The sequence below is a fragment of the Pristiophorus japonicus genome, chromosome 4 (genome assembly GCF_044704955.1).
Source record: "Pristiophorus japonicus isolate sPriJap1 chromosome 4, sPriJap1.hap1, whole genome shotgun sequence".
Taxonomy (NCBI): domain Eukaryota; kingdom Metazoa; phylum Chordata; class Chondrichthyes; family Pristiophoridae; genus Pristiophorus; species Pristiophorus japonicus.
In genome coordinates this window covers 96,737,039-96,752,678 of record NC_091980.1, presented here as the reverse complement: position 1 = coordinate 96,752,678, position 15,640 = coordinate 96,737,039, and the positions used below count along the sequence as shown (strand labels likewise).

At 42.8% G+C, this 15,640-nt stretch overlaps 1 protein-coding gene across 3 annotated transcripts in view; it reads left to right on the top strand.

Moving 5' to 3' along the window:
- Positions 1-15,640, top strand: part of neurl1b (neuralized E3 ubiquitin protein ligase 1B) — a 643,022-nt gene that overhangs the window by 569,451 nt on the left and 57,931 nt on the right. The window contains exon 1 of one of the 3 annotated variants that reach the window (XM_070878443.1): positions 13,313-13,786. The exons of the other annotated variants lie outside the window; for them this stretch is intronic. Within the exon in view, the coding sequence (XP_070734544.1) occupies positions 13,756-13,786 (31 nt within the window). The 5' untranslated portion in view covers positions 13,313-13,755. Of the gene's footprint in view, positions 1-13,312; positions 13,787-15,640 lie in introns of those variants that run through there. 3 annotated transcript variants of the gene reach the window in all.

Below are 15,640 nucleotides of genomic sequence, written 5' to 3'. Positions count from 1 at the left end.
TCTAAGTAAGGACACCCATGCTCTAACAAAGTCACCACAGGTATCTGATGGGCGGAAACTCAGGGAGGTGGAAATTATAACCAGTCTTATCCTGTTGACAACAGAACTGGTGCCAAAGGGATAAAACTCTGCACTTTTACTGCCAACCAACCAGCCTCCTTCCCTAAGGACCAGCCATAAGCCCCTAATGGTGCTATTTAGTAAGAGATGAACAATCAGGAAACCTGCCAAAACCCTGTTCTTGCTGTAACTGCCATGTGGAAAATAAGCTACTGTTGTCAGTAGCACCAACCCTATTTATTACCAGCTGTAGAATCTAGCACTTGATATATGTTGTACTTGGTCTCTTCAACCAATGGTGGAGCTAGGTTTGTCTTACTGGGAGGGTCACCTCGAGTTTTGGCCGACTTGGCAAGAAGAGGCCCAAGCTGTGAATGAAGAAATGTCGACATATCTAGTTCAAAGGCTGAGCCGGGAAGTGCACAAACTTGCAGGCCGAATCTGGAGGCCGACGGTGAGTGAATAAGTTTCCTGGATGCTCCTCCAAAGACATGTTGGGTGGGGGGGATGATCATGAACCCCTACTACTCGGCTGCTGCCTTAAACCATAGTTTTAAATTTAAGATGCAAAATGATTTATCTTTTTATACTCTGCATTCTTTCCCCCTTGAGAGTTGCTTCTTCTTATCCACTGTATTTCTCTGAGATGGGTCTCAAGGAAGTGTGGTTCACTTTTAAGATGAATAGATAAATTTGGGAAAGAAGCTGAATGAATGGATTCTGAACTTCTTGCACTACTTTTCTATGCAATGGTATGTCATGCCTTTCCTCATAGATCATGACCAACTTTACTGATGCCATGATTCCTCCAAGAGGACTCTAAGGTGGTTTAGGAATGGCTGACCATAGGTGTGATTCTGCACAGTGGGTCTGGTACTGTCAGTTTGTCCTCACTAAGGTGACCCACTGCTTGGCTGCAAAGCACCCCATCTTGTGGCTGAATTAAGAATGGGTAAAATTGGCACAATGTGGGAAGCCAAGTTCTGAATGTCAGTTGAAGCTTCCATGAGCCTCCATGTGAAAACTCAAAGCTACAAACTGCCAGGTTACATCTTCTGAATTACTTTATTGTCAACATTGCACACTCCATACTCAACAGACAGGGCACACATCTGCTGCAGAACCAGATAAGTTGCGTCAATTTTTCTTCTGTGCAATTGTCCTTCTTGCTGGTGATGCGCTTCATCTGATGCCCATTATTCTACCAGAAACTCAACATTAACAATAGGATTGGAAAAGCTTTCTTTATATTTTGATTGTTTGTTTTTCCATTATAGTTGTAGTTAATATTCAGGGCCACCTCCACGCTGCTCCTTTTAAGGCCCCGACCTGCCGCTAGTGTATCCTCGCAGGTCGGGACTTCCACCTTTCGATATGCATGTAATCCGGAGCCTGGAATATCAGGTCCCTCATTGTAACACCTGTGAACTCATCCCTTTTTGGTGTGGAAACAAGACATCCTCGATACGAGGGACCGCCTAAGAGAGAAAAGTTAATATGTGAATATTTAAAATGCAATTTAAAGTTCCTTAGTGTTTTGCACAGCAGAATTTGTCTTTTAAATACTGCCTGCCCTTTATGGTTAACTGGGCCGCAGCCATTTATACATCAGGAAGAGGCCAGATCATCAAAAACGAACTTAGAAATGAGATCATCCCAATTAATAAAAACTTTTTCAAAATCATATCTGGTATCTTTCATAGCGAAGGTAAAAAAGTAACAAGAAAATTGAGCTGAATTTTTATTGCTCATGTGATACTGACATTCTCATTATTCACCCAGTTCAATACATAGCTTAAAAAATATATACTTACCACTAACCATTCTCTGCCATTTCTGATGACCTTCTCATCATATTGTAATATTTAAAGCTGCATTTTCCCTTGTTGTAATGACGTTTGGTAATGTGGCTAATTCACATTCAAGTTGAACTTGTATGCTAAAGTTATTGTGACAATAATGCCATAAAGTTACTTATTTATGCTGGTTGAATCTGATATTCTCATCCCACCCTCTTCCCCATCACTCAGTCTATGTTGCACCTCTCCTGATATTCTTGTCCATTTCAAAAGTTCAACTTCAATAAATAGTGTGATATATTCTTTATGACATCACAAACACACACATACACAAGATGACTCTACAGGAACTTCTCATCATTTGACATCACATGTTCTATTTATTGTATTTACATCAGAAGTTGCATTACCACAGTAGTCCACTAGGTGGAGCACTTGTCCACTAGGGGAGCTCTATATTACACTTTTATCTCCTGAATGAAGAAGTAATCATAACAAAATAATCATCATACATAACTTGCATGGTTATACACAACAAAAGAGATGGGCTTATTTTACCATATTTACAAATCAAATGTACCACTGTTTTTCTGTTTCAAAGAGGCTACCTTCACTTTTGAACAGAACCTTCCAAACTTGGTGTTGAACTTAGACTTATTCTAGGCTGAACCTGAGGAGAGTTTTTCTCTAAGGGCAACCCTTGATCTACATTTGGACTTCTCTACAACTTCAGACTGTTTGTCTGTCTGACTTGGACATAAATTCTGACTGTCTCTTGGACTTGTTTCTAGCACATCTGCTGTAGGATTTGCTACTGGTACTCGGCTTATAATAAGACTATCTGACTCATCAGAAATAATCGAATCATTCCAACTTTCAACTCCTTCCACATCTTTAGTTAAAATATGATCAATGTGAACAAACTTAACCATTCCATGATCAAACATCTCGAACTAATATGTGTGAGGGCCACATATCTTCACTATTCTTCCTGGTAACCAATTTAACCATTTATGCTGAAGGTTCTTCACTCTCACCTTCTGATTCAATTTTTATCCACTGATAATTAATTCCTACGAATGAAGTATGGATGAAGATCTTTCTCTGATACTTGGTTTGGCCAGCCATTTGCTATGTAATCACATACTTCTGACATAACTGAGTCATACTTGGTTGCTCTACCAATCTCTTCAGCTGTGACTGGCAGTTCATCAATGTATGAAAAATAGAACACATCTTACCTATTGGGTGTAACCTCTGATGGGGATGGCAACCTGGACATAGCATCAGCATTAACATTTGACTTAGGTACAACAACAATGAATGTAGCCCAATCACTTAGATCTACCGCAGAGATAATGTTCTCAGACTCTAGTCTCTTGAGTTCTTGCTCAACTTTCTCCCTGAGTGTGTATAGTACAGAATGTGGCTTGCAGTAAACTGGTCGAGCGTCCTTCTGTACCCAGTCACTCGCCTTGAAACTTTGGATTGGACTGCCTGTTTCACGGAACACCTTTGGATACTGTTTGATGACATCATCCTTGGTTGCAAATTTTGTTTCAACACAAAAAATCTCATTCGAATCCAGCTTCAGTGATTTCAACCAATTTCTACCTATTAAGGCAGGCTTGTCTCCTGCCACTACTAAAAGAGGCAAGTTCTGAAACTGATCCTTGTAGTTCACCGGTACGGTGATATATCCTACCACAGGGATTTGCTCTCCTGAGTAGCCTCGCAGCTCTATCTTCGACTTCTCCATCAGAAAATCATTCAACTTGTCGAGATATAGCGATTCTGGTACGACACTCATGGATGCACCAGTGTGGATTTCCATGGGTATCCTGGTTCCTGCAATATCATCTTGGATGACGATATTTTGCGAATTGTTGTTAGGTACCCCTGTGCTCCTGATGCCATGTATCTCTAGAACCTCCTCGTCCTGTTGCTTCTCTTTAATGCTATGTAGTCTCTGGTGATTGCTACTTCTAGCATTGAAAGTTGCTTTACTCTTCAGTCGGCATGCCTTCGCAAGATGCCCAGTTTTCTTGCAGAAGTAACACTCTGCCTTCACATATGGACAGCTTTGAATATTGTGTTGTCCCAGGCACTGATAGCACAACTTCAAATCACTGTTACCTTCGATTGTTGCTGAGGCCTTGGGGCCCAACTGCCTTTTACTTTTAACCTGCAGGCAATTCACCTCAGTTGTCTGACGACTGAAAATGGTGCAAAATTCTCGGGGGTATTGGTCGGTCATATCCATCGACATAGCTGTCTGACAAGCTAAATCAAAAGTCAAGTTAGGGGTTATCAACAACTTTCTTCTGATTGCTTCATTTTTCAACCCAGAAACAAAGCAGTCATGCAATGCTCGGTCGGTCCTGAAAGTTTCCGAAATGACAGTGACTGAATAGCTTTTTTAAAGCTACAATGTACTCACTGATACTCTTGTCATGTAATTGAATTTGTAATTCAAAACAATAACTTTCAGCCATTTCCAGGGACTCAGGACTGTAGTGCTGTAGAATCTCCGTCAGTGGCGTGTCTTTCGACTTGACAGGAACAAGCACATTTTTCAGTGTTTCATACACCTCGGGACTTGCTTCAGTCAAGAAAATAGCCCGTTTTCTGTCTAACACCACCCGATTACGGTTTTCATCATCGAGCAATTCAATGATACTATTTGCGGCGAAAAACATTTCTAGCCACTCCACATATGCCCTGAAAGTCTGTTAGTCGCGATGGAACTTCCCAAGCGCCCTATTATTTCCATAGGCACGGCCATCTGGATTCTGGCAATGTCAACACTGTGCTTGAAATTTCCTTTGAATTTTTAGCTGTGCTCGAAAACAAAGAACCTCTCAAAATCTCTCTATTGTTTGACTGGATGATCCACTAACAAAAATTTCAGCTAGCGAATACGATTATCCTATCTTCATCGCCAATGTGATATAAGTACATAAGAAATAGGAGCTGGAGTAGGCCATTTGGCCCCTCAAGTCTGCTCTGCCATTCAATGGCTGATCTGATCCTGGCCTCAACTTCACTTCCCTGCCCTCCCGATAACCCTTGACTCCCTATACTACCTGTAATAGCTTGCTGCTTTTACGCAACAGAATTGGATATTCTTTACAAAATCACAAGCACACACATACACAAGATGGCTCTACAGGAACTTATCATCATCCTTTTATTGTATTTACATCAGACGTTGCATTACCACAATAGTCCACTAGGTGGAGCAGTAGTCCACTTGCGGGAACTCTGTATTACAAATAGGACGTTGAATTTACCAACATATCAGCTCAATGATTAATTTCTATTTTGTTATGAAAATGGCAGACAGTTTCAAGAATTGTATATGTATTTAGTCAAAGACAGCTGTAGTTTTGCTGTGAAACATTTATTCAGCTTTTTTAATTAGTGTGGATTACTATAATAACTTATTTTGAACTATGTTGGATTATTGAGAAACTTACAGATTTAAAAGCTGTTGATGATTTTATCCTGAGTAGTGTTGATGGAATAACAGCCTAGATTTTTTTTTTATTTGTTCGTGGGATGTGAGCATCGCTGGCAAGGAAAGCATTCATTGCTCATCCCTAATTGCCCTTGAGAAGGTGGCGGTGAGCCGCCTTCTTGAACTGCTGCAGTTCTTGTGGTAAAGGAAATCCCACAGTGCTGTTAGGGAGGGAGTTCCAGGATTTTGACTCAAAGACAATGAAGAAATTATGATATATTTCCAAGTCAGGAAGATGTGTAACTTGGAGGGGAACTTGCAGGTGATGGTATTCCCATGCGCCTGCTGCCCTTGTCCTTCTAGGTGGTAGAGGTGCTGCTGAAGAAGCCGTGGCGAGTTGCTGAGGTGCATCTTGTAGATGGTACACACTGCAGCCACGATGCGCCGGTGGTGGAGAAAGTGAATGTTGAAGGTGGTGTATGGAGTACCAATCAAGTGGGCTGCTTTGTCCTGGATGGTGTTGAGTTTCTTGAGTGCTGTTGGAGCTGCACTCATCCAGGAAAGTGGAGAGTATTCCATCACAGTCCTGACTTGTGCCTTGTAGATGGTGGAAAATCTTTGGGGTGTTAGGAGGTAAGGCACTCGCCACAGAATACCCAGCCTCTGACCTGCTCTTGTTGCCACGGTATTTACGTGGCTGGTCCAGTTAAGTTTCTGGTCAATGGTGATGGTGGGGATTAGACGATTGTAAAGCCGTTGAATATCAAGTGGAGGTGGTTAGACTCTCATTTGTTGCAGATGGTCATTGCCTAGCATTTGTGTGGCGCGAATGTTACTTGCCACATATCAGCCCAAGCCTGAATATCATCCAGCTCTTGTTGCTTGCGGGCATGGACTGTTCCATTTTCTGAGGAGTTGCAAACGGAACTGAACACTATGCAATCATCAGCGAACGTCCGCATTTCTGACCTTATGATGGAAGGAAGGTCATTGATGAAGCAGTTGATGATGCTAGGACCTAGGGCACTGCCCTAAGAAATGATACATATACATGTGAAGCAACTCAAACAAAATGGACATTAATGGGTACGGAGCAGGTGACAAGACCAGATGATGCATTGTCTGTCACTATCCTCCACCTCAGGACACCCAGCTCAGATTCAGCTCGGTATAAATGAATGTAGGTCAGCTCTCACTGACGGGTATTACTGTATTGCATTAATAATCTGAGACAAACAATCTGAGCCGATTACTTAGTTGATTGAGTCCTGCTTTCATCATCGATAATATATTATCATTGCTTTTAAATAATCATGCTATTGCATTTTCTTCATTGTGAAGATTTAAACCGTGATAATTGCAGTGGTCAGCAGAAAGTAGACAATTAAAAAAATGTATATCTCAGACATTTACTGAATGAATTAAAAGAAGTAAATTTTATGTTTGATAGTCATCTTTTTTTGTATGGTAGTAGCAAAGCAAATCAAATGTCAATATTTAAGTTGAATATACAGGCCAAAGCTTCCGGTGTAACAGCGTGGATATATTGTAGACTGCCTGCACATTTCCTCTGAGGGCAGTGCTCAATGTGTGCTCCAGGGTCTGATTAGGAGCTCCACAGTCACATGATGGGGATGTTTTAATCCTCCATCTATGGAGAAGGTGGCAGCATCTACCATAACCAGTTCTGAGGTGGTTGATAGTCATCCACTGTTTGCGAGGAAGGTTTGATCCTTCAGGTTGTACTGTGGGGTCCTCTAGAAGGAATCCATTCCGTACATCTCAGTTCTTCCAAGCATTTCGCCATCGGTCATCAAGGATGAGGGGAGATCGCTGAAGGGCTTCGGCGTGTCCAAAATGGTCTTCTAGATTTGAGACGGGTTGGTGGTAGGTTGTTCAAGTCGGCTTGGATCGGCATGTCTTCGCTGGTGTAGTGGTTGTATTCGCTGGAGACTGCACTTTCGCGGTGTAGGTGTGGTGGTGCGATGTTTTCAAGCACGGGCAGCCACGGTGTTGGTGTCGATAAAAGCGTACCGGTGATAATTCTCAGAGTAGAATTCAGCTGGACATCAACGGATTTGACATGCAAACTTGATAGCCATGCCAGAGAGCAGTACTCCACTGTAGAGTACACCAGGGTGAGTGCTGCCGTCCAGAGAGTTTGAGCGTCTGCTCCCCATGTGAATCCAGCGAGTTTCTGTATTAAGTTGATCCTACTCTTTAGTTTCTTCCCAAGGTTCTGGAGATGTTGCCTACATGACAGGGTGCGATCAAGCGTGATTCCTAAATAGGAGGGTTTTTTGACATGGTTTACCTCTGCACCGTAAAAGACGTTCAAAGTTTGGTTTGCTTGATGGGTGTTGAGGTGGAATGTCGAGGTGACGGTCTTTTGCAGGTTTGGCCGAAGATGCCATTCGCGAAAGTCGGCCTCCATCCTCTGTAAATCACTGGTCAGGGTCTCCTCGGTGATGGACAGATTCATGTTTTGCGTGGCCAAGGCAATGTCATCAGCCGAACACAGTGAGGCTAATGGATCCTTTCAGGGAAGAATGTTTGAAATATTAAGACGTCATTGCTCTAGCCCCGCACCATATATATTTCACAGTAGTTTGAAAGCTAGGCTTTAAAGATGCATCACAGTGTGATTTCCAAAATATTTTCTATGTTTTATCACTTTTGGGGGCTGTACCTGCATCTGACTACAGTCAGATAGTTAACTACACATCTCCTCCTGCCAACAAGTGTGATTCATTTCTTGTGGTTATTACATGTAAGAAAATAAAGAGTTGTATGGCATTCAGCCTTTTTGAATCAAATGTTCCATCAAGTTTCCCTATGTAAAAACATCAAACTGATTTCCTGCAAAAGATGTTCATTAAAACACATAAAATGTTATTAATTATAAGAATTAATGTGCTGATGAAAGCTTTAACTTATATATGTTGGGGAAGTTTTATTCTTACAGGGGCTGTTTATAGAAGAATGAATGGAGGGCTAGCTTACACTGAGGCCCAGCATCACTAAACTAGCACAGTACCACATGTCATTAAGAATAGAACAAATAAATACACATTAAAGGTTTGTGGCACCATAATCACTATATACATAAATAAACTAGAACATCTGTTGATTTCACAAAAAGTGCTAAGAAAGATTTTGTGAAATTATTTCTGTGTATGGAACTCATCTTTATTCTGCTGGTGCAAGCACAAATATTAACCATTTGTGATTTCCTTTAGCTTTTCAGTACAAAAACAGGAAATGGAGTAAATTTGTAACTTGATCGTTTATTCAATAGCAGCAGTGTATTAATTCAGATTTATAATGTACTGCATTTGAATTTTGCATAACTTTGTCTCCCATAATTGTCAGAAACTAAAAGCTGTAAAGATTCAATCTTTGGGCATTATTTTGAATGTGGGTAATTTTGGAATTGCAGGGCTGAGGAGGTCACATTGGTGAATCCTGAAACCCACAACAAATTCATAGAGGCCAAAACTGATCCTCTACTTACAGCCTATTATTGCAAATCAGCGACCATGTTGCGGAGTGGAGTGGCCACCAACTTTTGATGAACTGGCTGCTGCTAGCCCAATTGCCCTCCCGAGTTTACTCGGCGGTGCCTCGATCCCTCCCTTACCGCTGCTGCCGATCCGTGGTAAGCGCGTCATCACCGTGCACACTGCCGATCTACCCCACCCCCCCCAACGGCGACATTCCCCTCTGAAAATCTTCGGCATGCCCAACGGTGCCAAAACCTGTTTTTTCCCGGTGGTCCAGTGAGGCTGTGGCCTTCTGCAATGGCGGTGCGGCTTCCCGTAAATCATGGTGCCGCCATGTTTTTTTTTTGTCGGCTGACTGCCATGTCGGCCCGACAGTTATGCCCCCGGGTTCGGCCTGGCCGGCAACAGGCAGACTGGCATCCCCTCTTGCATGCCAGGCCGCTGGCCCAGCCAAAACCCTCCCTGGGGCCCCAGTGGGCCGAAATTTTTAAATCGAGGAGGCCCTCCCCTTTAAGTGAAGGAGAGAGCCATGGTGATGTGGCGTGTGATGACGTCATCATGGCAGTCCCTCCGCATCGCTCCCAACTTCCGCCCCTCAGGTGTTGTCACCGCCCCCATTAAGAGCGACTTCTGGATCCAAGGGGAAAAAAACAACAAAGAGCTGAATATCACTCAAGAGGCGACCTGAACCGCAGCTGCAGTAAAAACCATTGAAATGAGGTGGGAGCGCCCCGTGTTGGGCGGGGGGCAATTTCTACCCCATAGAATCTTACTCAAAATTCAATTGCAATACACTCTAATATTCAATGAAATTGAAGCTAAATATTAGAGCTCATGAGTCTATTTTAGCAGTACCTCAAAGTACTCTCTTTTTAATCTGTTCCATTTAATGGGAAGAATATCAGTAATCAGAAAACCAGGCAGGATGGCCTAATGTTGAATCTCTGCCCCAACCTAGACTTTCCTGCCTTGATCCAGCAAGGATGGCTGCTTGCCACGCCTACATCACTCTAGTGCATGTAAATGATGGTGGGGAGGAAGGGCCCAGTAATGGCCCTGCTTGCCCAGACTTCCACTACTACTTCAGCTGCCTCAGTGATGCCAGGACAAGTGTCCCTAGAGTAGCAGAGAAAACTCCACTGATGCCCCTTTTGGAAGGAGAGGACCCCACAATCTTACCTTTTATAGGCCTCAGCTCAATCAATGTGTTGATCTTTGGGGCTCTTCTGCCTCTTTAAGTGGCCTTCACTCCACTGGTGTTCCAGCTGATGTCCTGCTGCAGCCCCACCTGCATTTCCCTCTTCGGCAGTGGCAGGCTTCCTCTTGATACAAGGATCTCACCAGGAGCCTGTCTTGTAACAGATAAACAGCCCCATCCCAGGAAACTGGGTTCGGGTCATGCTGGGTTAGGAGTGGCAAATGGAAGTCCAATTCTGACCCTCCCCGGCAAAAGGAGGGAAATCCAGCCTGAGTTGTTTTTCAGCCTTATGCTTTGGAGGTAATGGTATTTGATGAACTTTGGTTCAAATTAATCTTCTTTGTCTTGACTTGGAGCATAAAATTCCACTTCATTCAGAATGGACACTGGGATCTGGGTGTGCAGTGCAAACAAAACAGCCACTTGGGGAGGAGAAGTATTTTTGGGGAGGGGGCGGGGTGGGGAAACGAGTGCGGCAGTGGCACAAGTTGTTCTTCTGGAGCCTGGAGGAACACTCCTGCTCCTCCTCGGCCCAAAAAATAAAGTAAAACGTACCTGCTGGGCTCCTCTTCGGCTGGACCACCACTTGATACTATGCAGAATGTGCATGGCGCCACTTCACCCAGTACTGTTCTAAAATGCCAGTTCAGGTTCTATGCACATCATAGGATGCCAATTTTCACATGAAAAGAGCATACCACCTGACTCAGGTGGGTGCTCCAGCTATCCACCATTGGACTCTGTGGAAGATAGGGATGGCTACATGGTTGGCAGGAATGGGGGTGGTAAGTCATTCCCCATCATTTTAGGAGCACTACTATCCCATTTCTGCAGGGATGACAGCCTCCACAACCTCCCTATAGCGTCAAAACCACATGATACAGTGACCTGCTCATATCTGTGTTGTGATTTTTCTCCCCTTTCAGTTTTTGGTTGGCTGAAAAGTCAATTGCTAAAACTGGCTTTCAGATGATGGAAACCAAGTATTTTCTTGAAGGTTGCTCCCACTTCCAAAATGTATGGTTGGGGAGAGTTTTTAAAATTAGAAAAAGAACCAGATTGATAAATTGGATAGGAAATAAATAGAAGGTAAATATGAAAATAGAATCAAGAATGGCAAAGGAGGGATTGGGAGAATAGGGCTAGCAGATTTCATGTTCAAAAATGTTATTTTTCATCAACATTTATTTTAAGTGCTTATTTGAGTAGTCTAAGGTTAATATTACAGCGATCAAGCTACTCCTGACATTTGAGTAACTTTATTACTGTACCATTACTGTTTGTTCCAGTGTCACAGTGCAGGCACTGAAAACTGATAAATCTGGTTGGCCCAGATAGATAAAATAAATGTAATTCAGCAGTCTAAAGATTATGCCTTTTTTACTATTTCTTTGGAAAGATTTTCATCTAAAGAGCCCCTCGTTATATCTCTGAATGCTTCATATACAGTGAACTACAATGTAGACAAACATGGCAGCCATTTTGCACACATCCAAATCACATGAAGAGCAATGAGGTGAATGATCAGTAACATATGTTTCTTGTGATGTTGAGTGATGTTGGACAGACACGTCTCTGTTCTTCTTCATATAGTAACGTCACTCTAAATATGGAAATGGGGTCTTGTTTAACATCCCAGCCAAAGGGCATAATTTCTGACAATGCACTGATATGTTAATTTTGATTACATTCTGAAGTTATAGGGGTGGAGGGAGGGGAAGAGATCTTGCCTTTGTGCAATAGAGTAAAATAGAGGGAAGGAAGTCCGTTTTCGATCTCTCCCGATTTTCATCTCCATTGCTAAACAGGCCGCCGACTCGCTATCTCCTGTTTGACACGATCGCTCAAAGTCCAGATCTACCCCTGGAATGAAGCTTAATCGCCTCACTCGCCCTGAACTCCCCCGCCCCACCAATGTCCTGCCTTAGAGCAAGAATGATACCCCAACTGAGCCAACATAACTAACCTTATTAAATGTTTTTGCATTTTTTCCCAACCAATTTCAGTAAGCTATTGTTAACTTGTTTTGTTTAAGCCAGTAACAATTCCTGGTAACAAATAAACCTGGTACAGGTTATATTCATAGTGCTGGAGTTTGCCTGGATTTTCTGTGATTTTTGCCGGGTCGGGGTTGTCTTGTTCCTTTCCCTACCTCTTTTTGATCTTGTGTTGTGACCTAGAATATTCACTTTGCTGCCATTCAGTGCAGGCATTTGATTGGTGTAAACAGTTAATTAGTGGGCTGTGTACAGGGCTGCAGGTTTTACACAGGTTTGTTTGTTGTGGCAAACACCTGAAATTCAGCAAAGTTGGGGGGCATTGTGAAATTCACCAATGCCTTCTATGAAAAATGCACGTTGTTCACTGATGAATTTCTGCATGTACTGCATGTACTCTGCACAGCAACACAGCCAGTGAAAATATACCATAGTTATATGCATGCATAAATTAGGATATTTTAATATTTGTATTATATACAGGTATTTATTAAAATGAGTTGATCCACATTATAAGCCAGCTAAAACGACACACCTTTGGCTCCACGCCACTATCGGTGTTGTTGCTTTTTTTTACTTGGGTTATACCATGTTTACTATGCTCAGGACCAACTACATAATCATAAGATACGAAAAACACATTTAATAATATATAGTATAGTGCTGGCAGTGAGTCAATGAGGCTACCATATCTTCTTGAGGTTCTGATGTTCATTAACTGCTTGACTAAATTATGGTGCTTAAGCTTGGCTTTATTCAGTTATAACCGCACAACACTGCGATTATATATGTACATATGCCATTATACCATGGTATGTTGGTGTAAAACCGCAGTTATCATCAAGTAGTCGATTTTGATTTTATTGTCTTTCAAGCAAGCTGAAATTTCCCAGATTAAATTTTAAAAATGTAAAAATAAGCATATGCTCCCATTGAACAAAATATTGTTTTCGTGCTGAAAGGGAGAACCCCTGTAGAAATTCAATTTATTTGATTAATCTTTTTTTTAAGTTTCAGATGAAATTATGTTACATAACACAACGGGTCTATAATCCACCCTGAATGTACCAGAGGCTTATTCTGTACATTAGATTCTATAAAGCATTCCTAAGGCATGATGTAGTCCGTACACTATGCCAGTCACAGATTAAAAATCAGTTTTTTGATTACTAAGTGACTGTGTGGGGTGGGTGGGGGGAGTCAGTTTGACAGGAAATAATAGAAATGTTGGTCCTGTCGCTGCAGATTAGCAGCATTGTACAGTGTCTGGATTCCCGAAGCGGTGTGGTTGATGAATTGGGATTGACTGATCGATTGAGTACGGTGGGAAGCAGTGACGGGAGATGGGCAGCGCCGTTGCCAGGATCATTACAGATCGCAGTCGGAAGTAGTTGACGTTCAGTGAGTCGGGGACCAGTGGGTCGGTTCGGCGGTGTCTCTCGGAGCCTGGTCCTTTGCACTCTCTGCGCGATTCCACGGATAGAAGGGCTCGGATCTCCCATTCGGGGAGCAGCGCACGCCAGCAGCCTCCGTTTGCCCAGCTTCTCTTTGTGTCGAAGGCAGGCAGTGCTTTGCAGATCACTTTTGAGCTTCAACCCTCCTCTTGTTCTGTTTTTTAAAAAAAAGCCGACTTGCTCCCGCCAGTAAATGGACCTTCTGAATCCAAGAGGAGAAAGTACCACACTGGTCATCTGCACACAAAACCCTAGCTCTGCCTTGCTTTAAATGAAAGGAAGTGATGGGAAACAGTGCTCAGAAACCACATGCAGGTAACAAGCTTCCTCTCCTCCGCCTTCCTCTCTCGCTCTATGCGCGATTGCTATTTGTTTTAACAGCTTCTTTAGAATCCTAGCTGTGAAAGTCTAAATAGCTTTCGATCTAAATAGATTTTCCTCATGAACAAAATGCCCTTGGATTATTTTTGAGGTCTGTCCTCATTATTCGCGGAGCCTGCAGCTTTCGCCCTGTGGCAGAGCTCAGGCCGTCAGATGGGTTGCTTGCAGCGTTGGGGCGGGGGGGGGGGGGGTTGTGGAATGATTTCCCCCAAAGCGGTTGCGCCGCTCCGGTTGGGCTGGGGATGGGCGAGCGCCGAGTGTTGGTGGTGCTGGGGATGGGCGAGCGCCGAGTGTTGGTGGGGCTGGGCTGGGCTCACCTCCCCCTGCATCCACCCACCTCCCCCAGCCGCTCACAGCGGTGCAAACTTGCAGCCTCGGCGGCCCGCACTGTGAAGCATTTCATCCTTTTGTTCCGTTCGGCCTGGAGACCGACTGGAGAAGTTGATTATAATAAAATTAAGAGTGAATGACATCATTCCTGACAAGGACACGGATGGAGAAAATAACTTGCTGTGGATGGGAAGCGCACCTTTGTGGATTTAAGTGCTGCGTGTGGCCAAGCCTTTATTTTAAAATAGTAAACTTGAACACATCAATTTTGGCTAGATTAATAACTCAATTCTTTAGGTGGCAATCACCTCTGATCTTAAGTCACTCCAAGGAATTATAAATAGATCTGTAAGACCTTTCGTGACTTAACCAGTTCTAAATATCGAGGTATGGAAACTTATTAGGGTGTTTTTCTTTTATAAAAAGCGGAGACCGGAGAAAGAAACAGGATGCGAGAAAAGCAATTCCCCATAGCTGTCAGTGCCTTCAAGAAGAAAATAGATTTTGCGCCGCTTGTGGACTGAGCTCCGTGTGACTGTTCAAACTCCTGCTATCTTTAGTTACAACTAACTGCTGCATGGGGGTTTCCAGTCTTCAGCTGTCGAAAGGCGGTGTGTTTTTTCAGTTAGAGGACACTTCATTGCCTTGAGCTTCAAAAAGTTCGAAACAGGTGGTGGGACAATGTGACAGTTGCTCCGAGCTACAGGCATTTCGATGAGCAATGCTCCACAGCGCAATAATGGGATGCGTCTCTTTGCAACCAAAATGAATGCAGAAAGCCACTGCTAGCTCCCTCCAGGAAACAATATTGTTACAAACTGTCATGTCCATGCTGCATGAAGTACCGTATAAATATGGTTTGACAACTATACCACTAAACATGTTTTCACAATGTTTGGAAAAATTAGCACCGCATGCTTTTTAAGTTCGGACTTAGAGTCTTTTGAGGTATCAGATTATAAATGCTCTCATTTCTGGGAGTCATACAAGACGTGATATGGTGAGGGCGTGCCCTGGAGGATGTCTAATGTTGTTTCTATTTAAGGAGCTGATATAGTCAACATGTGTTCTATCTAAGATTCTGGCATATTTGAAAAAAGTGTGTTCAGGTTGTAATATCTCTGTTTTTCTTTGTGCTGTCAAAGAAAAATGTTTTGAATGTCAAAACAAGTAGTTTAAATAAATGTACATGAAATGGGGTGAACAAGAGTGTGTGAAGGTGGTTTCAATTTTCAACTTAACCTATGTTAGGAAATGATCCCATGTATTTCCTGGTCTTCTACATGTTGGCAATATTACTTTTTAATTTAAAAAGTGAAAATCACTATAGTACGTATTCCAACAGCTCATTGTACATGTCCAGCTTTTATGAGCTATAATCACAGAATATTTCAGTGCAGATAGAGGCCTACCGTGCTGATGCCAGCACTCGGAAAAATCGATCCACTTAGTATCATC